This window comes from Podarcis erhardii, assembly GCF_964252035.2.
Source record: "Podarcis erhardii genome assembly, chromosome: 6".
Classification (NCBI taxonomy): Eukaryota; Metazoa; Chordata; class Lepidosauria; order Squamata; family Lacertidae; genus Podarcis; species Podarcis erhardii.
The window spans coordinates 50,364,902-50,387,346 of record NC_138510.1 but is presented as its reverse complement, the minus strand read 5'-3'; the positions used below and the strand labels follow the sequence as shown (position 1 = coordinate 50,387,346).

At 46.7% G+C, this 22,445-nt stretch overlaps 2 protein-coding genes across 3 annotated transcripts in view; one reads left to right on the top strand and one right to left on the bottom strand.

Moving 5' to 3' along the window:
- MED8 (mediator complex subunit 8) overlaps positions 1-22,445 on the top strand; it is a 245,683-nt gene that overhangs the window by 170,650 nt on the left and 52,588 nt on the right. The gene's annotated exons all lie outside the window — the stretch shown is intronic.
- Positions 1-22,445, bottom strand: part of SZT2 (SZT2 subunit of KICSTOR complex) — an 86,213-nt gene that overhangs the window by 35,404 nt on the left and 28,364 nt on the right. For both annotated transcript variants that reach the window (XM_081865620.1, XM_081865619.1), the window contains exons 10-34: positions 21,341-21,572; positions 20,876-21,005; positions 17,083-17,225; positions 16,684-16,836; positions 16,432-16,546; positions 15,607-15,812; positions 14,085-14,309; positions 13,756-13,834; positions 12,947-13,038; positions 11,388-11,556; positions 10,842-10,962; positions 10,638-10,751; positions 9,255-9,452; positions 9,073-9,173; positions 8,571-8,706; positions 8,125-8,253; positions 7,232-7,436; positions 6,874-6,986; positions 6,316-6,544; positions 2,734-2,887; positions 2,551-2,643; positions 2,322-2,403; positions 990-1,268; positions 286-421; positions 55-171 (exon numbers count right to left, since the gene is read on the bottom strand). In XM_081865620.1, coding sequence (XP_081721746.1) covers positions 55-171; positions 286-421; positions 990-1,268; positions 2,322-2,403; positions 2,551-2,643; positions 2,734-2,887; positions 6,316-6,544; positions 6,874-6,986; positions 7,232-7,436; positions 8,125-8,253; positions 8,571-8,706; positions 9,073-9,173; positions 9,255-9,452; positions 10,638-10,751; positions 10,842-10,962; positions 11,388-11,556; positions 12,947-13,038; positions 13,756-13,834; positions 14,085-14,309; positions 15,607-15,812; positions 16,432-16,546; positions 16,684-16,836; positions 17,083-17,225; positions 20,876-21,005; positions 21,341-21,572 — 3,751 coding nt within the window. The remainder of the gene's footprint in view (positions 1-54; positions 172-285; positions 422-989; positions 1,269-2,321; positions 2,404-2,550; positions 2,644-2,733; positions 2,888-6,315; positions 6,545-6,873; positions 6,987-7,231; positions 7,437-8,124; positions 8,254-8,570; positions 8,707-9,072; positions 9,174-9,254; positions 9,453-10,637; positions 10,752-10,841; positions 10,963-11,387; positions 11,557-12,946; positions 13,039-13,755; positions 13,835-14,084; positions 14,310-15,606; positions 15,813-16,431; positions 16,547-16,683; positions 16,837-17,082; positions 17,226-20,875; positions 21,006-21,340; positions 21,573-22,445) is intronic.

The following is a 22,445-nucleotide window of genomic DNA, read 5'->3' as shown; positions in this document are numbered from 1 at the left end:
GTGGCTCGCTATTTCTGCACCCCAGCATAACAACATGATGGAGAGGATAAATACCCATCGTCCACAGTGGAGGGCAACCTGTCCAAGGTGTGCATAAGCTCCTCATCGGAACGGAAGGAGGAAGGCCGCCCTGGGGAACGGGTGAAGGAGACGCTACTCTCAGAGGTGTACCTGTAGCGAGGACAGGGAAAGAGTTACTAGGCTCAGCCCTCGCCTCTTGCCAAGGCCACATGCATGTTGCGGTTTCGAAACTCCCCTGCCCACACTGCAACCCTGGAGTCCCACCTATTGTGATGCAGATCGTTCACCGTTTCGATTTCCAGGGGGAGGGTCAGAACAAAAATGTCGAGGGTCACACACAGGTCCGAGAGGTCAATGGTGTGCAGCGCCTTGCAGCTCTCAAAGCAGCCCAGTACCTCCCCTAGTGAAAGGAACAGATATTACTTGAGTTAGTAAAGGTAAAGGGACCCCTGACCATTAGGTCCAGTCGTGACTGACTCTGGGGTTGTGGAGCTCATCTCGTTTTACTGGAGCCGGCGTACAGCTTCCGGGTCATGTGGCCAGCATGACCAAGCCGCTTCTGGTGAACCAGAGCAGTGCATGGAAACACCGTTTACCTTTCCACTGGAGCAGTACCTATTTATCTACTTGCACTTTGATGTGCTTTCGTACTGCTAGGTTGGCAGGAGCAGGGACCGAGCAATGGGAGCTCACCCCATCACGGGGATTCGAACTGCCAACCTTCTGATCGGCAAGTCCTAGGCTCTGTGGTTTAACCCACAGCGCCACCCGCGTCCCATTACTCAAGTTAGACAGTGCTAATCTAGCTTCCTTGCCAAGCGCCCAAGGACGTTGGGCCTCAGCATATGATCCCTCCCCTCCCCAGCACCCCTTACTTGGAGGCTGAAACCAATCTTCCCTTCCAGCAGCCCATCCACCCTAGCTATGCCACCCCCGCACCCCAAACCCCAGGGCTCATTTCCATTCACCTAGGCAGGTGGGCAGCGAGTGAACAGGCATGGAACTGTGCTGGCTGCGCAGCTTCACAGAGCATGTCATGTGCACAAAGAGCGGTGGCATGTCCTGTTCCAGCAGCTCTTGCTCTGCCAGAGAGTCTCCCAGCACGCTGAAGGAGTCCTCGTCCTGGTTAACAGTGTTGGAGTCAGACAGAGAGTCGGCTTCTAGAAATTCGTGGTCCAGCCGTTCCCGATACTCTACTTCCAGTTCGGGGTCACTCTCCGTGCCAATGCCATAGCCGGAAGCATTGCCTATGGGCAAGTTCGAAAAAAGCCAAAGTGCTTTCAAGGAGGGATGGAGCTTTGGTGAAAGGCACCAGGCCTCAAGAATGTTTATCCTGAAAGGGTTAACTACAATCGAACTCACTCTGTGAATAGGGAGACAGATTGGCGTTGGATGCTACAGGAAGCCCTGCCAGCAGAATGCAGGAATGCACAAGAGGCTGGCACTGCTGGCTGGCCAAGTTCCTGAAATGCCTGAAGCTAGACTGAAAAGCCTTGTGCGTTGTAAAATGTGGGAGTCTTTTATCAGAAATATATCAAGTCCCTTCCAATTCTATGATTCTATGAAGCATTGTGAAAACCTCCCTCTGGACAATCCTGCACTCTCTTCTGACAACGTCCCCTCTCTTGGTTGCAAGAATGCTGATAAAGAATCAGGCCCAGGCAACGTAAGGTACCTGGGCTCTAGGTGGCTGGCTGCCAAAGAGGACACTGCATGGTCCTCACCATGGACTGTGGGACAATTTGTGAATGGGACAATTTGTGAATCACTTGAGAGATCTTAAACCTTTTAAATTAGAAACAAGCAATTCTAGGAAAGCTGAAACTATACAGCTAGCTCCATGGACTAGAAATCTATGCAAAATATTTGCAGCTTGGGAGCACTGGGGTGCCTCTGAGCCAAAAGGGGGGACCTAATCTTAGCAATTCCTTCGTCTCAACTCTTCCAGAAAGCTCAAAGCTAGGATCCTCCATTGGATCCCCCTGCATTGATAGCAGGGATCTGTAGATGTTGATGGACTCCCAACAAACCTCATGAAGACCCCTTGGCCATGGATGCTGCACTGTGGGGGCCAGGAATATCTGTATGACCACATACCTGCTCTATGGTTTGCTGAGCGCCAGGGGAAAACAGTGCACTGGTCCTCAAGGACTCTTGCACTCTCCCCAACATAAAATTTTCTTAGTCCACTTAAGGGTTTAAAAAACAGAAATCCAATGTCACTAGATTACAAGTGCCATGGCATCTCCAATTGTTACAGCAGTCCTGAGAACAGGAGGGTGAGGAAGAGTTTCCCTTACCTTCATCCGCCGCCAGTTCAGTTTCTGAACTTTCCACGTCTTCACTGCCTTTCCTATCTGTATGGTTCCGAGAGGCCTCCTCCTAAAACAGGGACAAGAAGCCACATGTGCAACATGCATCAAGTCTGGGTGCCGCATCCTACCAAGTTTGGCTCTTTTACAGCCTTCCAGACCCTCTTAAAGGAGCCTCCCTGGGAAAGGAGGCAAAGATACAAGCATACCCTCCTACCTCTTTTTTGGCAGAAGGAGGGCAGTAGAAGTAATAATGAGGATTGGACGGCACTGGCTTGAAATGCAAGCTGCCAATCTCCAAGAACTTTTCCTAGAACGGGAAGAAGGAACAGTGGGAAACCTACTAGGGCCATCAAAGCTACCCTCTCATCTCACCCAGAGGAAGCACTTTGCTCCTTACCTGGATGATCCTGTGCAAGTCCGGGTGCTCCTGGCAAGGCTGGCTGCTCTTTAGCAGAGAGAGGGGGAACTCTGAACAGCAGCTGGGGTTGGGTTCTTGGGGAGGGCAGGCCGAAACATGGGACTCTGGCTCACTAAAATCCTCCGTCTCAGCACTGCACAGCAGGTTCAAGGAAGAGTGAAGTCAGACACAAGCAGCTCTGTCTACCTGTGCTCCCAATAATGCAACCTTAACTCCCCTGCTCCTCAGTCAGAAGCAGCCTACATGCCTCTATTCCCCCATACATCCTAAGATCCCCAATGGGTCAGAAATACAGTGGTACCTCGGGTTACATACGCTTCAGATTACAGACTCCGCTAACCCAGATATAGTACCTCGGGTTAAGAACTTTGCTTCAGGATGAGAACAGAAATCGTGCAGTGGCAGCGCAGTGGCAGCAGGAGACCCCATTAGCTAAAGTGGTGCTTCAGGTTAAGAACAGTTTCAGGTTAAGAACGGACCTCCGGAACGAATTAAGTACTTAACCAGAGGTACCACTGTAAAGAGTTATGCACAGGAGCACACACAACTGCTTCATGTGCAAAAACAAAACAAAAAAGCTGGGTCTGTGAACTGAACCTCAGCAGCAATCTAGGGCCCTGCTCACAGATTCACTCCACAAGTATAGCCAGTTCTGACCATGAACACACAAGCATAAAATACTGTGTTTGAATCAGCTTTGCTCAGCCTTAAGTGTGGTGAATAAGTAGTGTATGCTCTTGGTTCACCTGCATGGGCATTCCAATCCTCTCCTCCTGTCAAAATGAATGAACAAACTAACAAAACAAGACAATTACATATATACCTCTCCCCTCAATGCCTCCTTCAGGCCACACTTTTCAGAAAGCCATTTTATAGCATTTAGAGATGGGAGAAAAATCTCAAAAATGATCTAAATTACTGTTATATCAAACCTGTCTAAAACTAATTTGATGGAAGTTTAGTCGATTGATTTTTAAAAGAACCTATGTGCTATGAAGGGATTAGGGGAGGATTAATGGATAAACGCCTTAAATGCAGATCAATGCGCATTTATTGATTCAGCCAAATAGAAAGTGTGAGGAAGAATAACTGGCTGAAGACAGTAATGCAAATAGTGAAGGAAGGTGAGTTGTTGTGCTTGATATGCAATCACATAAATATGTTTTAATAAGATGAATAATAAAACTATGTTTATTGTAATTAAACGTATTCATTGTAACTTTATTGATTTGTTGCTTCATATGTAATTAACCTGGAGTTGGAAATATAAAATGTTCAAAGAGTGGCTGGGGAAAAGGATGCAGACACTCTTTCCCATTATGCTTGAACTGGGAACCTCTGGTTTAAGGGCTCCCTGCAAATCAGGATCTAATCCAACCCCTAACTTCTAGGGCAGTGGTGTCCAAACTTTTTTCAAAGGGGCCCAGATTTGATGAAATAAACTGCCACAGGGTTCAGATTAAACCGACCGGAGGGCCAGATTAGACCCCCGAAATGGACTTTGGACATGTCTGTTCTAGGGAATCCTTAAAACTACAGTTTTCCAGTTCAGGGCACTTGGAAAAGAGTGGTTTAATAAATCTCTACTGTAAATAGATGTGCTCAGCCTTCTTACTGATTTATGCATCCACAAACCAGAAAGCTGGAGTGGCTTGCTGCACCACAAGCCTTTCTAAGAACTCACAAAGAACATGAGAGTGTAAAGCTGTTTTTGTTTTAATTTTTGTGAGCCGCCTTGCATTAGGTTCTGGGAAAAGACAGACAGGCCATCAATCAATCCATCTCACTTGGGGCTTCTTTGGTGAAAGGGGGTGGTGGTGTTTATGTTAGTTTGTGGCTCCTGCTTTCATAGATCTATTCATGGTTGGCATATGGCTTGTCCTTTTCCACATATTATAAATATCAGTTACACCTGTGATATTGTGTTCCTATATCGGTTTTATTAATTGTACTGTTTTAAACTGGTGCAGTGCCTCTCCTTTCTCATTCAGTAAGAGCTGTTTGACAGTGGAATTTGCTGCCAAGGAGTGTGGTGGAGTCTCCTTCTTTGGAGGTCTTTAAGCAGAGGCTTGACAACCATATGTCAGGAGTGCTCTGATGGTGTTTCCTGCTTGGCAGGGGGTTGGACTCGATGGCCCTTGTGGTCTCTTCCAACTCTATGATTCTATGATTCTATGATTCTAGTTCCATTTGGCTGCCCCATTTTCAGTTTGCAAGGCAAACCTTTCTGCTCTCCTCTATTGTACTACAGAGGCACAAATTCCTTCATTTCTACAGGTTTGCTTGAGTTATCTTCTCCATGCGCAGAGGGATGTGGCAGTCAGCCTGCGATCAATTATACTTCAGGTTACAGAATCTCGTTCTCCTACAAAAATATATGTCCTTCCTCATTTTTGCAGTGACATTTACTGCATTTGCTTTCCCATGCCACTCAGTGAAAGCAACTGGAATAGCTGTTGCCCACGGGAAATATGAGATTGCTGTTCAAAGAATCAGTTTTTCTGCACCAAGTTATGACTGTAAGTAATCTTTGCCCTTGATAGGTTAAGGAAATACACAAGTACCATCTGATCTGCATAAACATATCCGCACTATATATTGAGATCATTCAAATGTTAAGAGACTCTGCAATTATTTGCTTATTTTGCATAATTTATTCTATTCCTGCAAGCTATGCAAAGCTTTTAAATGCTGCTCCTTGACTGCTGGAAATTCCACGCAGCCCAACTGTGCCCTGTGAGATTTTATCCTGCACTGTTTACACTTCTTTTTTGCAAGCTCATTTTCCACAGGCAAAAAAGAAAAAGCTTAAAAGCTTTTTTTTTTTAAATTAAAAAAGGTGGGGAAGGAGGTGAAATTCTTTAAATGACGGAATGAGAGATGCAAATTAATTCCTTGAGTATAGCAATTACAAAAATGCACATGAACTGGGTGACCTGGTAATCTGACTCCTTGCCCAGCTTCAATCTTGATCCTTATTTGACGGCTTATTTGACTGAAAACAGAAGGCTGGATATTCAATAATTCAACCAAGGCCAATCGACATTATAGACTGACACCTATCCATTCATTCATTCATTCATTCATTGTATAGCCTGCCTTTCTCCAATGCAGCCCACAACATAAATTAAAACAGACACAACTAAAAACATGCAATAAATAGAAATATTTTAAAAAACAAATAAGGAACCCTATTAAAAACACCTCTGAAAAAGCTTAAACCCATCCCTGATCTAAAGTGTGTGCAAGCCCTCTTTGTTGCTTATGTGCATTTGACTTGGTTGTGTTTTTCCCTTCCCCATACAGAGCCTTGCATGGCTCCAGAATCAGAACCCCGCTTGGAACATTAGAGAGGGAGCCATTTTAGTGCACTGAATGGGACTCTGGCAAACTTCTGACATTTGGGGGCCATGGATGAAATAAGCCTATTAGGCTACAATCCACTACATACAAGACCAGCAGAGGGAAGCCCCGCAAGATACATTCTTCTTCCAACACTGCCAAGGCCACCCCAGAGTTACAATTCATTCTGATCTCTCTATATGGAAGCAGGCATCCCACCTGGAAACAGAGACTAGCACACCCCGCGCTCGGGGGGCCTGCGTCGATTCCCCTTCCAATATGGTGGGCAGATGCTGGTGGCGCTCACAGAAGGATCGCACGTGGTTGCACAGAGTAAGCAGAAAGCTCGTGATGTCTATCTCCTGCAAGAGCTCCTCACAATAATCCATGGCTATGAGCAGATCAGGGCAGCTAATGCTGTGGCCCTGTTGTAGGCTCTGGAACAGCCCTGCAAAGAATCAGAGGATCAGAGTGTCAGCTGGCCCTGTAGATTCACCCAGAAACAGCAACATGGTAAGCAGCAGAAATGATGAATGTTGGGTGGAGTGGGGGAGCAGAATAACACAGCAGGTTTTGCTAGTGGAGGCTGTGGCCCATTTAAATACCACCAAGCCGCCAATCAGGTTCACTCTAAGTATGGGGAACTGCAAGTTTGCCACAGTTGCATGGGCCCCTCCTGGTGCTCCAGAAGGAAGTCAGGCCCAGAGGGGTAACAGAAAAGCCAGCTTCCTCCCACTCTGGGGACAGCAACCCAACCAGGGAATATCTATCCTTTACCTTTCACATAGCACTGATGGGAATGCTCTTGCAGCAAGGTACAGAAACTCAGCAATTCCTTGTGCTTGGCATCTAGCCAGGGAGTGCTGGTGGGGCGCTCCACTGACTGGCTTCTGGAAGACAAAATCATCCAACGTTGACCATCTAGATTCTAGGACAAGGCCCACATTCCTCCCTCACCTAAGTTCTCCCTCCAGATCACACACTCTCCTAAGGCTCTGCCCGCAATACTAGCGCTTGGCCTAATATACATATACATATCCCTGCCCAAGCAGCTGGAAACTGAGTAGTGATTGCCTCTGTACAATCTCGAAGGCCAAGATCTGCCCAACAAGTGCAGAGGTGCTCCTGAGCTCACCTGAAAAAGATGTCCCGCAGAGGCTTATCTAGCCTGGGACTGATCATCTGCTCCCGCAACAGCTCCAAGGAGCAGCTGTAGACATAGACAGGGCAGCGGGCTCGGCAGCTCTCGCCCAGGTCAAGCTGGGATGTCTGGCGGCTGAAGGAGATACGCCCTTCTCTTCTCGGTACTGCGTCTGGATCTCCCGAGTCCTGGCCAATTTCTGTAGACGGGATACATCTTGGAGGATGAGAAGCAGCCTCAAGCTCACAGCTCAAAGAAGAAGGAAATGATGCTCTTTCTATGCACCTTGACATGGCACACAGCGCACCTTGCATGACTCAGAGCCGAACAGTTGAAATGTGCAGCCTTTCCTCTGCCTCAAGGCACTTCAGGTAGTGCTTTACTTCCCCCTGCCCTTCTGCAGCAGAAGGGCATGTGCTCTGCCTGCAGAAGGTATTAATGGATTCCCAGTTTTAAAATTATCTTGTGGGCAGGTAGTAGGAAAGACTTTTGCTGGTGACTTGCTAGAGAGCTGCTGGCAGTCACAAGAAACATAGACTGACGTTCACCAGCCTGGTGCCTTGCAGATGTTTTTCGAGTACAATCAGCCCCACCCAGCACGTGTAAACATCCCCAATGTCCTCTGGGGTGCGGTTGGGTCTTCACCCAACCCACTCCAGCAAGCCTGTGTCAGGGTTCAAGAGAGACTGACATAAACATGAACATCTTCCCAATGATATGCTTGTGTATGGATCTTATTCAAATTTGCGCCCTTGGCTAAAAGTGTATGATCCTGAACACCTACAACCAGAACCTCATGCAACTTCCATTATCTCCTTCACCTCCCATCTGATTCCAAACACAGGAGACTGCCTGTGGTGCAAGGAAGCCCAAAACAAAGTTAGTACCATTGGCTGGTGTAACACTGACGGTTGGAAGCACCCCTGCAGTCTCCAGTTCCTTTTCTCCTTGGGAAAGTGTTGGTTCCTGCTCTTTGGAAGGTTTATCTGTCCCCTGAACCATCAACCTCTGTATGTCTGGAAAAGATGGTAAGAGTTTATTGCACATTATTTGCTGTCATCGCATCTGGCTTCATTCATGGGATATATAGCAAGCGACATAAGTCAGAACATCGCATCTGCAGTAATCTTCCTACTGTACCACACAAGAAAGTAATCAGGTGGTTCTCTTAAAGAAAACAAAGCAACAATCTTCTAGTCCTTAAAGAGTGAGAATTTAAACCTGTGGCACAGCCTACAGTCTACAGAATATTGGCGAGCACCTGTCTCATCTCTGTACGACTTCATTTCCTCAGGCAGGTGTCCAATTCCCTTTCTGATATAGTTTGCCTTACCTGGAAATGTGGCTGGTAGGAAGGTGAGGAAAAGATGCTGTGGATTTACAAGCTTGGCATAGCATCGCCACTGGGGGAAGAGGTCCTCAGGTGCTGGTAAGATCTCATCTCTTGACCCCTCTGCATTGTTTGGAGCCTAAGACAGTAAAGTCAAATTGAACATGGCCATGGCATTTTGACATAGGAACCCTGCTCCTCACCCAGATTTAACAAGCAAAGTGTGTTGACACACATTTTTGGTAGCAAAGGTAGATAACTCTCTCGTCAGTCATTCACATAGCCCTTTAGATACAAAAACATAATGACTGATTGAGACAGAACTGTTACAACTCAGTCAAGCTACTGGAGCGGATTCGGTTGCCTACTCACTGTTGCCCATGTGCACTGAGATCACCCCAAGAAAGATCTCCTTCAGAAGAGAATAGCAGAAGGAACCTCTCAAGTTCAGGGGGCTCTCTGGGGTCCTTGGCAGTTTGATACAGAGGTCAAGGGGATGCTGTACCTGTTGTGTAACTGCAGAGGTAGTCCTGTCTTTGCTGCCAACAGAATGGTAGGTGTTGGCTGGATCCCGATGTTCAGGGAGCACAGAGGCCTTGGGAGGCTCTGTTGAGAGGGACGTAAAATGGTCAGAAGCCATCAGGGGAATGGAGAAAGGCAAAAACAGCTGCATGCATGTCCTCTTACCTTGGACCACTGGGAGCATAAATGGGGCTGGGTGGCCATCTCTGTCCCGCTGCAGCACCTGCTCCATGAAGGTTATATGATCTGTGCCAGATAGCATGATCTCCCTGTCGCTGAGGTCATGCTGGAGGCAGCCATGGAAGAGGCTGAGGAGCATTTCATTGGGCAAGAAGGAAGAGTCCTTTGCGATCCCATCATCCTCTATTATAGGTGGAAAACCAAAAATTCAAGCAAACCGATTTTTCTGTTGCCCCAGCCTAGCACACCCACCCACTGCACATGCAGGTCTGACAGCTTCGTGGGACTAAGTCAGACAAGAGCACCCAACCTCCCTGGCCCAGCTTAAAGCAATAGGAATGGGGTTTGGAAGGCGTTCCAGTGATTCAAAACGAAGATCCCTTCCTACTGCTTCATTACATCTCATGTTCAATGGCAGATATGGCAAGAAGTCCCCCCCACCCAATAATCTTTATTAGTTTTCTGGTTGCATACTCCATATACACATAATGTGTTGCATTTTACATTTATACTTGCTCCTAAGCGCTGACTTCCCTCCTTCCTTCTTCTGGTTTTTTATATCACATACAATTTTATCGCATTATTTTCATCCATTTTGTATATTGTTATTCATTTTCCATATTTGTCCATAGTATATCCATAAACAAATAAATCCTCCTGTTTATACAATTCTTGTTGTATGTCTGTATTCATTTACAACTACTGTTATATTAATCTCCTTATACATTTTGCTTCTTATTATTTTCATTATCCATCACTTTCCTTAATCTTTCCCGTTATGAGGTTTATTTCCAATTCTACTGGTTTCACTATTTCATCTTATTTTTCCTATATACAAGTTTTTTAAAAAAAGAGGGACCAGGTCTCCTGCACCATCTTACTGGAAGACATATACAGGCAACAACCATTTTGCACGCATTCAAAGCATGCACAACCATGCATGCATGCATCACTGTGATCCCAGAGGCGGCAGGAAAAGGAGGCGGAATAGGACAAGGGCGGGGGCATAACAGGGCAGGCTTAGACGTGCTCTGCCATCATGCGCAATGACCTAGAATGCAACCCCCACACAAACTGGGGGTTGCCTATATATAAGTGCATATACTTATACATATTATTATGTTGTGTTATACATATATGTAAAAAATGTATATACTGATGATTGTAAGGAAAATACCCTCAAAGTGGTTTACAAACCCAGAAGTGTAGACGGTGGTAATTCAGAAGAAAGGCACACATAGCCTGCATTGCCCAGAGGCACTCTTGGTTAACGCGCTTTGGCTATTCTGGAGACAAGAAGCACTGAGCCCCGGCCATGCCCTTTCCGCAGGAGAAATGTGCAAAAGTTTCAGGCCTAAGTTGACTTACCTCCTGTCAGCATCAGGAAGGACATTTCAATCTGCTGACACTTTGGCAATAGCTTCATGAGGTCAAACTGGAATGGAATTTCATGTACCCGGGAGCCGCTTCCAGCACCACAACCTACGGCAAAAAGTAGGAGTATAATCTCTGTCAAGCCACAGGAACAGCCCCATCTCAAAATGCCCAGAAAGCACATGCTAGGAGAATCACCTTCGGCAGTAGTGGGTCTTGGATCACATGCTGGGAAGACCCAGTCCTTGTTCTGGCACAGTTGGCTGATATACTCAAAGGCAAGCATGGTATGGATGCACATTAGATCTCGAGGGTAAAGCTGGAAGAGGGATCTGAAGTAAGACGCAGGGCTTGGCAACACAAAGACTTTACGATTTCAGAAATACCACTCCGTTAAGACACAGAGATGCCAAGGATAAACTTGGACCAGGTATACAAATCTTGTCCATATATGCTCCAATGGGAGTAAAATTCATGTTCAGATAATTATTTGATGAGAAAAATCCTAGTAGGGGAAAAAGCAACTCCTCCCCAAGGAGGAGAAGGTAGTGTTTTCACAACAAACAATAATGGTGGCTGGGCAGATCATCATGACAGAGGCTCCTCACCTATAAAGCATTTGGACAGCTCCCATTCTGGCCCCCAAGACCAAAAGCCAGGAAATACCAGCTGTCAGTCATGGTCGCTGCAAGGCAATGGTCCCAGAGGTTGCCTTCCCTTTCCCTCACCACCAAAGGAACGTACCGCTTTGGGAATTTTCTGGTAAGACAGGCCATGTAAGTGTCGCCAGCTTTCTGATGCACTATTCACACAGCCACTTTGTGGCTCCACCCAACACTCTGTAACAAGGTTCAGCTCCATGTCCACCTCAATAGCTTCCACCTCTGTATCATTGTCATCATCTGTGGAGAAACTGGAGAGCAAGCGAAACATTGTAAGCATGGCTTGGGCATCAGTGAGTGCTCCTCACATTTCCTTGGCTTCTGCTTCTTATTTGCCTGAATCCCCATAGTATTGAATTGTCCAGGGACTAGTCTTTCCCATCATCTGATGAGAATACCAGGCCAGGCCACTGCGTATAAGCAAAGTCATCATTTAGCCTGTCTTGTGACGCTACTAGCCACAATGGCTGTGATCTGCTTCCAGTGCCAGACATGGTATGCTACTGAGTACCAGTTGCAGAGAACCACAAGTGGGTGAGCACTACTGCCCTTGTGTGCCTTCCCATAGGCATCTGGTTGGTCACCGTAAGAACGGAATGGCTTTTGGCCTGATCCCTCAGAGCTCTTATGTTCTTAAGGGGCATAAATGGGCCTTGGGCCTTTGTGGAAATGCCATTTACCTTCCCGCCAGAGTGGTACCTATTTATCTACTTGCACTTTGACATGCTTTTGAACTGCTAGGTTGGCAGGAGCAGGGACCGAGCAATGGGAGCTCACCCCGTTGCGGGGATTCGAACCGCCAACCTTCTGATTGGCAAGTCCTAGGCTCTGTGGTTTAACCCACAGTGCCACCTGCGTCCCGGATCCTAGACTAGGCACCCACAAAAAGGAGGCCACTTCCACATTCTTTGGCTTGGCATCAGGGCCATGAAAACAAGTATGCCTCAAATATTTTTAAAGCCTACGTAGCCTTGGAGCGATGAGGTGTTAATACAAGAAATACCACACCAAGGAAACACTCAGTGGTTTGGCACATCCGCTTTGTACTTGTTGTGCAGCTGTTATGCATTCCTCTTAGTCTGTTCAGCTGACTTCCACCCCCACATTTTTGCTGGACAACTATAAGGCATGGAGTGCTGTGCAAAGGTAAACTGAGGTAAGCTAATCAACTTCCAGTTACGACACAGCCAGTGATTCTTTCCTCTGGTTCTTTACATGTACTTTGGAGAACTCTGGGTTCTGGACAAGCACTGCCAATAAAGGCCTTGGAAGAGCTGGCTTCCAGCCCAGATAGACTGGGGCAGTGTTCACACATACATACAGTACTTATTTTGGGGAGCACAATCTGGGGTGCCAGCAAGGCACTTAGCAGAGAAAGTCTTTGAGCTCTCACAACGTGATGCTTGCAACCTGTCTAGGCAGGAAGGACACCCAGGCACTCCCAACCAGAAGCCCCCTTGCCACTGTAAGCAGTGGCAGACCAGAAGCAAGGGGTAATGTTTGATATTTGGCAGTTTAATCCACAACCCCAACGTTTCCTGGGGACTCTCCAGCTGCACCCAGAAGTCCCTGTTCCTGCAAGCTGCCTGTAGTGGCAGGACTTCTTCCATGACCCCAGGGTTGACAATCCCTTACCCTCACCTGTCTTTGGTTGAAGTGGAATGTGGAGGGAACAGCACGTATTGGACAATGCAGCTGTGCTTCTCACTGCCGCTCTCTCTTGAGGAGTCACTCTGTGGAAGAACAATCTACGTCAGCCTATCCTGCTGCTGCATCACCTCTCTCCTAAGGCACGTCTGAGGCTAGGAGAGAAGCAGCCAAGCAGTACAACTTGCCAACATCTGGCCCAGCCAGCACACACTCTGGGCTCAATGTTTCTTTTGGTTTTGGCTTTCCATGGAGGAGGGGGCTAGACAGAACAGAACTGGGAGGATGTTTACCAGGCAAATCTTATCAGGAGAACTCCCTGCCCCTCCCTGGGCTGTAACATTGGGAAACTTCTCATTCCCTTCCTCAGAGGCCATGGGAGGAGCATCAGCCGGATGCCATTTCCACCTGCTGACCTTCTTTATTATGGGTGGACTAGCCTTTTGGGGGCTGAGGGCCATGGAATCATGTTTTTAATGACAAATTGGGGGGGGGGGCCTTCAAGCACCATGAAAATCTCTGGGGGTGGGTGGGCCAGATGTGGCCTGCAGGTCACGGGGCAGCCACCCTTGTAAACAGGACCAACAGGAAAACTCCTGAGAGAATGGCACACAAAATAGGTTTCGACACGTCAGGGTCAGGGAGTTAACACAGGTGCATTAGGCCAGGCCACAGGTGTCTCTGCATCCACCCCATGCCACCCACAGATTGAGATCAGCCCTTACTGGGATCACGATGATGTGGCAACACTGGAGGCAAGAGGAAGGGTATCAAACCAAAGGGGAAGAGCAAACCGTGTTTACCTTCATGGGCAACTCCAGCACCATACTGATAATTCCATCGCCACTGGACGCAAAATGAAAGCCCTCGGACAGACGAACCCTGCACACCCCAGAGGAAAACTATGGCAGGTTACCAGGTTCTTACAACACCCTCACCTGTGTATGCCTCACACTCCAACCCTTCGTAGTCTCTCTCAAAGCAATGCAACCCCCCCCCCCATCATCAAGAGCTCAGTCACACCCATCTATCCGACACCGGCAGAAAAAACCTAAGTAGGACAACTATCCTTCTCCTCCGCAGCTCTTTGGGTGGGCTCAGATTCAGGCTTTGCAATGAAATGGGCACTTACTCTGTGAGAGTGGACAGCAGTTGCGCCACGGCTGTGATGGGCACTGTGGGTACCAGCCCCGACTGCACACACCAGATCCAGCGCTGGTGGTAGAAGTAGCGAGACAAGGAAGCCAGGGTGGAGGAAGCTGTGCGGTTGGCCACCATGGTGAGAGGGCCGGACATGGGGGGATTCTCCAGAGGCAGGAGGCATGGAACACGATAGTCAGAGGGCAACTTCTCATATCTAGGAAGTGGAGAGAGGAAGTGAACATGACTACAGCTGGGAGGCTGTCGCGTTCGTACTGGCCCCATGGAGAACACTTTTGAGACGCCAGTGAGTCATCTCTGCGCCTTCTCAGCCTGAAGTCCACCGCAAAAGCCCACCCCAGTGTGCAGAAAAAAAGGCTTGTGTACACAATGGCAAAGACATCACAAAAGAACACACCATATATTAAGAGAATTTCCTGCAGGCACAAAATTTCCATTTTAATTAAGGAATTTATGTAGGCTTATTGGAGGGGCATATAATCAGCAGTGCTTCTTAAATTCCACAAAGAATTGGAGTTTTTTTAAAAGTAAAAACAAATTAAAAACCACAGATTGCATAACACAGGAGAGGGCAGGCATGGATAATAGGACTGTGGAACCTGTAGGAAAAGGATTGGCAAATATGGGAAAGCAGAAGTGGTGGGTTTTTTGAAGAAGGATTGAAAACAAGCCCAGAAGCCTAATCCGATGAGCCTTTCATGCTCAACTTCCATTAAACATTTCAGCTTTCCCACCAAAAATTGTCTAGGGGCAAAAACATCTTTTTAAAGTGAAAAGATTCCCAGAATTACAAAGCATACTCTGCTTTGTTTACCACACCTGCCTGCAGCCTTTGCAGCCCCTAAGCAGGAAGGGTGTCAAATTCCCACAGCCCAAGCCGGTTAGTCGCCCTCTCTCATAATGTTAAAGAATCCAGGGCTCTCCACCAAGCCTGAAGGGCGAGAGATTGAGTACCTTTACAAACAACTGACAATTAAGTTACATAATCTGCTGCCACATAATGTGGGACTGGCCACAAAATTGGTTGGTTTCAAAAGACAATTAGGTAAATTAATGGAGGATAACAGCTATTTAGTATTAAACCACAGGATCAGGGGCAGCATGCCTCTGCATAGCAGCTGCTGGGCCACAACAGCGAGAGAGCACTGATGTCCTCATACCCTGCTTGTGCTTTTCCCTGTAGGCACTAGGCGGGTCCCTGTGGGAAATAGCTTGCTGACCTAGACCAACAAGTAGTTAACACAGTGTCCTCCAGAGGTTTTGGACTAAAACTCCAATCACTCCTGACCATTGGGCATACTGACTGAAGGAAGGGGTGATGGGAGCTGTAACCCCAAATACCAGGTTAGCTACCCCTGAAGGCTTTTGGGGTCCAGTCCAACTTCTGATACTTACAACCTCCACAGTGGCCAAATCATATGCCAGGGTCTGCCTGTTCCAGGCCTACTGAAGCTTTAAGGTACCGAATGTTCTGCATGTCCTGTCCCTGTTACCTAATCAGGAGCTTCTCCAGAGGCTTGTGCAGCACAATAAGGCAAGGCCTGTCCGAGAGGGTTGGCTGGGCCCCAGGCACAGGAGGAGATTTTGATGGGGAGCTGCTGCCCAGGGCCTTCCGCTTCACTTTTGGCGTTGCCTCTTTGCTCTGGACTCTGTGGGGGAAGCGCAGCTGAAGGATACGATCTCTTAATTCTTCTACTATCTGTTGGGAGAGAAGTAGATGGGCACAAACACTGGAGCAGAACGTTTGCCTGCCCCTTACATATGAACAGCTGCTGTTGTGGAACCTGAATCCCTCATAGCTCCTTGGACCCTGCTGTTCTCTTTGTAGAAGCTGCAACTCTGGCTCCAAAATCCCCCAGGTGTACTGGTCTGTCTTTGTCAGCAATGTTACCTGATGTCCCAAAAACTAAGACATCAGCCCCACAAGGGAATTCCCCATGGAAGCCTCCTTACTTAAAGCAGCCCAGAAAGAGACTACAGCCTGCCTCTTAGATGTCCATCAAGACCTGGATCAGTTCCAGAAATACCATATGCCTAGGCAATTTTAGACAAGTTTGCTGCATTACTGGAGGAGAGTGGGAGGTATGGGTCCTGCCGCTAGCTTTGCCCACCAATATTATTTAGGCCTAGAAACAAGGCTTCTAGTCTATGAAGCCCAAGGAGGACTTCAGATGCTGTTGAATGTACAGGAGAACATATTGCTGCTTGCTAGTGCTGAAGGCTTTACTTCCCCCCAAAATACCCACTGAACCGATTCTTGCTGTGTAAATGCAGTTTTGCTAAATGCTTACTATGACCTGAGGAAATCCAGTACTCACTTTGTTCCTGATCTTAGCAAGCGTCCCAATGGGGAACCCCAGACGAAGGACCATGCAGGGAGTTTTGGAAATGATCCGCACCACATAGAATGAAAAAGGAGGCTGATCCTCAGAACTGCAGAATGGAGAACGACAAACAGCAGGTGGAACGAGCATCAACACAACTTTTTCTACCTTAACCCCCAATCTAAGGTGCGGACCTTATACAACGTCTCATCCCCAGCTGCCCCACCCCTTTATTAAGTGCCTTACCTGCGCATGAGCTTGACGTAGGAGTAGCCTTCCACAAGCACAAAGCTACTCCAGTCACGCAGCAAGGAAGTCAGCGCCGAGTGCGAGATGCGGCACTGAATAGTGCTGTAGCGGCCGTTGTTGCCTGGGGTGTGCAAATGCTTTGGGACTGGCCTGGGAAGTACATCAAAGGGTTACTACTCATGGTCCAGGATAGACTGCTGGTTCCTCATCCTTCTACTCTTGGGCAAAACACACATGTGAGAGCTCTCCCTCAGCCATTTCGATGCTATCGCTAAGAACAAGCAAAACCACAGGCTAAGCCACTTAGCAAGATTTGCACTGTGGCTGGGGTACTTCAGCTATCTCTATGCATGCTCCCCCAACCAAGAGACACACAGCAACCCAGCGTGCACATACATGTCATGCTCCAAGAGGATTACGATGCGGTGCATGTGCAGCCACCTCTGCCAGAAGTTGGCATCCATAGACAGAATGGGCTTCCAATAGGCTGCAAACTGCGAGTGGCAGGAGTCCGAGCTGCTGTGCTGCAACGACAGTACCTAAGAGGGAGGGAAATAGTACTCTGTTGGTGCCTTCGCCTTTGGTTCTACGGTGGAGTGCAGCACATTCTGCCCCCCCCCCCCCAAAAGCCGTCATGCTAGGTGGTTAAGCACAAGGTTGGTCAAATTATGCCATTCCCCTGAAACAGTTCAAAATCATCTTCATCAGAAGTTACAGACACCAAGGACAAACTCACAAATTGCTGCCATCGCAGTGCCTGGGTGCCATAATGAAACTACCTCCCTCTCTTCCCCCAAATCTGCCCTAAGGGTTCCTCCAACTCTCTGGAGCAGATTTGAGGAGGGCACAGGGCATATTTGCAGAGAGGAGAGGGGGAAGCCACATTCAGTTAACTGTAATCCTTGTGCTGATGGAAATAGTTAGTAGAATACCACCCAAAATTTCCTACTGAGAGAATATGTAGCACCCCATTTGTTTTTAACCAGCAATGAAAAGAGCAGCTCTGAGCGTTCGCCTAAGACAGACCCTATGAGGGCCTGACATTATATATGCAATGGTCAAAATGAACTGCAACAAGCTAGATTGTCAATGCATGGTGCAGAAAATCAACGAGTGTACTTAATGAAAATGCTACATATAAACAGAACAATAAGTGCTAAGAATGGGCTGTGAGGTAAAACCTATAGGGGAAGCTGGAAGAGAGGGCATGTGGAGACAGATGGCTAGCATTAATATGAAAGATGAACAACGGCTCAGAAACTCAAGACAGCTGCCTTGAGGACTCTAGAAGATCAAATAAAGATTAGCTTGCCCTGCTTAATCAGGACGCCTTTACTCGTCTGTAGTCTTGGCATTCTGACTGAACTTGTTTTTGGCCACTACATTGGAGCAGATCAAAAGGGGCTTGTGCCTCAGAGGCAGATGTCTGACCTGATCTATGGGGTTCTTAATTTGACAGAGATTAGTCAACACCAAGAGACATAGGTGGTGTTAGTCTCCTAAATTGTGTTCAAGGAAATGGACAGGATATAGTAGCCCTTTCAGCTGATTAAGTTAACTTTGGAACTCTGTTTTTGAATCACAAGTGGCAATGAGGGGAGCAGCCTGGATTCTCCTTTCTTCTACCTCTGCAGAGCCACTCAACAGGAATGCCCCCTTTCGCCCTTGCTGTTTATGGTTATGGAAACTCTGACTAATTTTAACATGCAACAATAACAAGGTGGAAGGCCTAGGTGTAAATGGCAGAGAGCATGTACTCAGCCAGTTTGCTGACAATAGCCTTTTTCTGAAAGATCCCATCAAAGTCTGACCTGAGATCCAAATAGTCTTGAACCCCTTTCACTCTGCAACTGGTCTTGAAGTGAACTGTGGTAAGTATGTTATGTTATGTATAGGCATACCACTAGCTGATCAACTACAAAGCACTTGCAGTTTTACTTTGCAGCTCAGGTGCCTAAAGTATCTGGGGACAGTGATCATCTAACTGCTTCAGCAACTCAAAAGGAAAAATTATTACTCACTAGTGAAAGATGTCAAAACCGACTTACACAGATGGAGCTCTCAATCTCACCTAGTTAGAGAGAATCTCAGCGGTAAAAGCATCTTTTGTTACCTTGATTCTTGTTCTTATTCCACATGCTCCCCCCATCTGGTTGGATGATGGAGTGATTAGAGAATGGCAAAAGTTGCTTAATGGCTTCATTAAGGGAAGGCAGAGGCCCCTAGTGAGCAAAACCATTACGTATCAAACAAGGAATGGGGTGGAAGGGAGATCCCAAACCTTCAGTTTTATTATGAATCATGCCAGCTCCGATGTAGGAGTGCAAATATCCAGAGTGTGATGGCCAAGAAATCAAGTGTTTGATAACCGTGTTGTATACAGGATTTTGCTTCCCAAGTTCTGTGGCACGACTAAGGGCCTATGCAGAGCTTGGGAGGTGGACCCGAAATCAAGGGAAATGTTTGGAATGCTGTGTGATCAAAGACGACACTGAAGTTTGTGTCTGCAAAGTTAAGAGAGACCACACTGGAGCTAATATACAGGTGGACGTTATCCTGGTTAAACTGGGTTGCATGAATAACACTGTGTCTATGCTGTACTGGGAAGGGATGCGATAAAACTGGTGCAATGTTTCATTTGTGGTGATCTTGACCTGTGGTACTACTCCAAGAAATCACGGATATTCTTAACCAGAGTTTTTCCTGACCCAGGACTTGCCCTTATTTCAGTTTTCTCTTTCACTATGCAAGGCTGGTAGGCAAAGGTATGCTTAATTGCATTAGCTGAAAAATTGACACAATGTCATTGTGTGTTGTGAGGCAAAATAAAGAGAGATAATTTTATATGTGCATGGGGTCTGTTTTTGCATTATCTGGTGAGTCAAGGTGTATCTGCAAGACCCCGGATCTTCACAAAACTTTTTGGTTAGACCTATTACTCAGACATCTGTTCTTTGGGGGTTTGACAAATGTGTTGCACTGAGAGTTCTTACACAGATCTGCATTCCTCTCTATATTACACATTTATTTTGCAGTTAGAAGTGATCGTGCATGCTAGGTTGAAGCTCTGGTTTCCTTATATGTTTTTACAATTTTTTACCGTTTATTTGTATGCAATCGATCTGGGCTTACTGTATAAAAAATTAAGAAAATGAGCATTTAAAAACAAAGAAACAGAAATTAGCTGCAAAGTTATTGCAAATAATAAGGTTAAAAGGATTGAGAGGAATAGGGTTTATCTTTTGGAATTTTCCCTATTGCAGTAGCCAAATACAAAGGCTACACAGAACAGCCCATCGAGCAGCACAGTAAAGGACAGGCAAACAAGAACTGTATTATTTACCTAGTCAACCAATGGTTTCCAGAATATTTGTTTGGTATTTGAATTCAGATTAGATACTCCTTCTGCAAGGTTTTGATGGATTAACCTACGCCTGCAACTGTCATTTTAATAAAGTCTACTGCAGGGGTCGGCAAGCTTTTCTTGCCTCGGCCTGGTGACAATCGCACAGCGGGCCAAAAGGCAGGGGAGCATGTGCCTGTATGTGTGCAGACAGGCTATTTCCGGTGCACATCCGGGTCAGAGGAGCACTGGAAATAGCATTTGTGCATGTGTAGGAGGCCCTGCGCATGAGCACAAACTGTTTCCGGTGCTCCTCCAACCCGGAAGTGGGTCCCCAAACCGCGCAGGTAAGAGTGGGGGGGTGGTCGCCGCAGGCTGGATAAACGAGGGTTTCAGGCCTTATCCGGCCCCCAGGCCAGATGTTGGTGACCCCTGGTCTACTGCTTGCAACCTGCTGTTGCATAAGAAGCAATGGCTCTATATAGTCAAGAACCTACAAACACACACACACACACACACACACACACACACACACACACACCATCTTTAATTGATGGTCTTAAAAAATACACATCTATACAGGTTGACTTGGGATAACTCAGAAGGGAATACCTAAGAAACTGTATGACTAGACACAGTAAAACTGAACGGGTTCATGCAGTACCCTACCAAAGAGATACAACATAATTGAAATACAAAGCTGCAGAATATCATCCACCCCTGAAAGTAGGATGAACAAAATAGGCAGTCAACTCGGTCAGAGCTTGGCAGGCAGGCAGCTAAATTAGATATAAGAGCTGTGCCTCTATTATCTCAGTCAAGGATCAGAGACAGCAGACAACATACCGGTGTTGTGGATCCTGGAGGAATGTAGAAGAGAGGCACTCCATTTCTAGTGCTTTCAGGGATTGTGAAGTGTTCTGGCACACTGTCAAACGACTGTAGGTGAACCAGCATCTGATCTGTTTGGTTGATGCTGAAAAGACAACATAGCCCCTACCAGTGACATTTACATTACACCAGTGCATTGTCAATGCTGATCTACCAGAGACAATTACCATCTCCTATTCATACTTTCCTTACAAGCAGCGATAACTCTTTTGCTCATGTAATGAAATTGTCTTCTGTGCCCAGCCACTGTCCAGCACCAGAGATGGAAAACAATATGTTTAAGAGCAGCAGTAGAAGCACTGCTCCTTAAGAGTGAATACACAGCTTCAAAGAAGAAGATACATACTGCCCCTGATGCCTTTGGGAAGGAAATATAGAGAGCCACCACCCCAGTAATAGGGCAGGCGCTAGCAGACTTACCTTTGCAAAGTGTTCCAGAAGCGGCGTATCACAGTTGTGCGGTACAGGCTGGTGATAGGTTTCCGCATGGTGCAGCTGATGTCGTGCAAAATGTCATAGCTGCCCTCCATAGTCACTTCCACCCATGTACTACGTTTAGAAGGGTCCAAGGGCCATGGGGCCACTGCCAAGTATTCAATTCTCATATTGTGCTTCCACAACAGGACTAACTTCACTTCTAGATGAGTGCCACCTATAAGCATGCAGTAAGATTGAGAGAAACGGGTTATAGTCAGCGTCCCATCTTGCCCCCACCCCCACTGCACTACGCCTTGAGATGGATGTACATGCATCATTTCTCAAAGAGGCACAGATTCAGGACCTTTAACAGAGCCGACTAAGATCAGGAACACACAATTAAAGTGCCTTTCCGTGAAATATAACATGGTCAATAATTTTACTTGGCTCATTCACCCCAGATGATAGCAACTATCTCGTTTTTAGACCCCATGGGCCACGGACCACATAGGGAGAGTATAATATTTATTATTTCAACAGACTAACAATCCCAGTGCATTTGAGACAAATTGCATGTTTCTGAATCTAACACAGAAACATCCACTTATCTGCTGTGCATGCTTGAATTTCTTATTCATGCAGCTACATTTGGCAGCAAGTATTCCCTTGAAGAATACTTGGCCTCACAGCTCAAAATGTGCTGGGACTCTATGCACTGCGTGGCCTCCGTTGCATCAGGTTTCTGGTCTCCTTTCTAGCTTTCTACTTTTTATTCACACACTAACAGCCAAAAAAGCTCCATTGTGTCCATATACATAATATATTAGTCAGAATATGGCATGGCACAAGATTTGATGATGAAAAACTCAGCTCCTTGCCCCCTTTTTATTTTCTTTTCTTTTAAAAAAGATATTTTTAGCTTCTATGGAGACAAGATCTTTTTCTTAACAGAACCCCCCCCCAAAAAAAACTAGAAAATGGGATTAAGAAAGGGATAGCGAATCTGCAGCCACCCAGATGTTGTTCTATTACAACTCCTATCACCCTTGACCACTGGGGCTGATGGGATCTGGAGTCTACGGTCATCTGTAGGGCCGCAGGTTCCCAT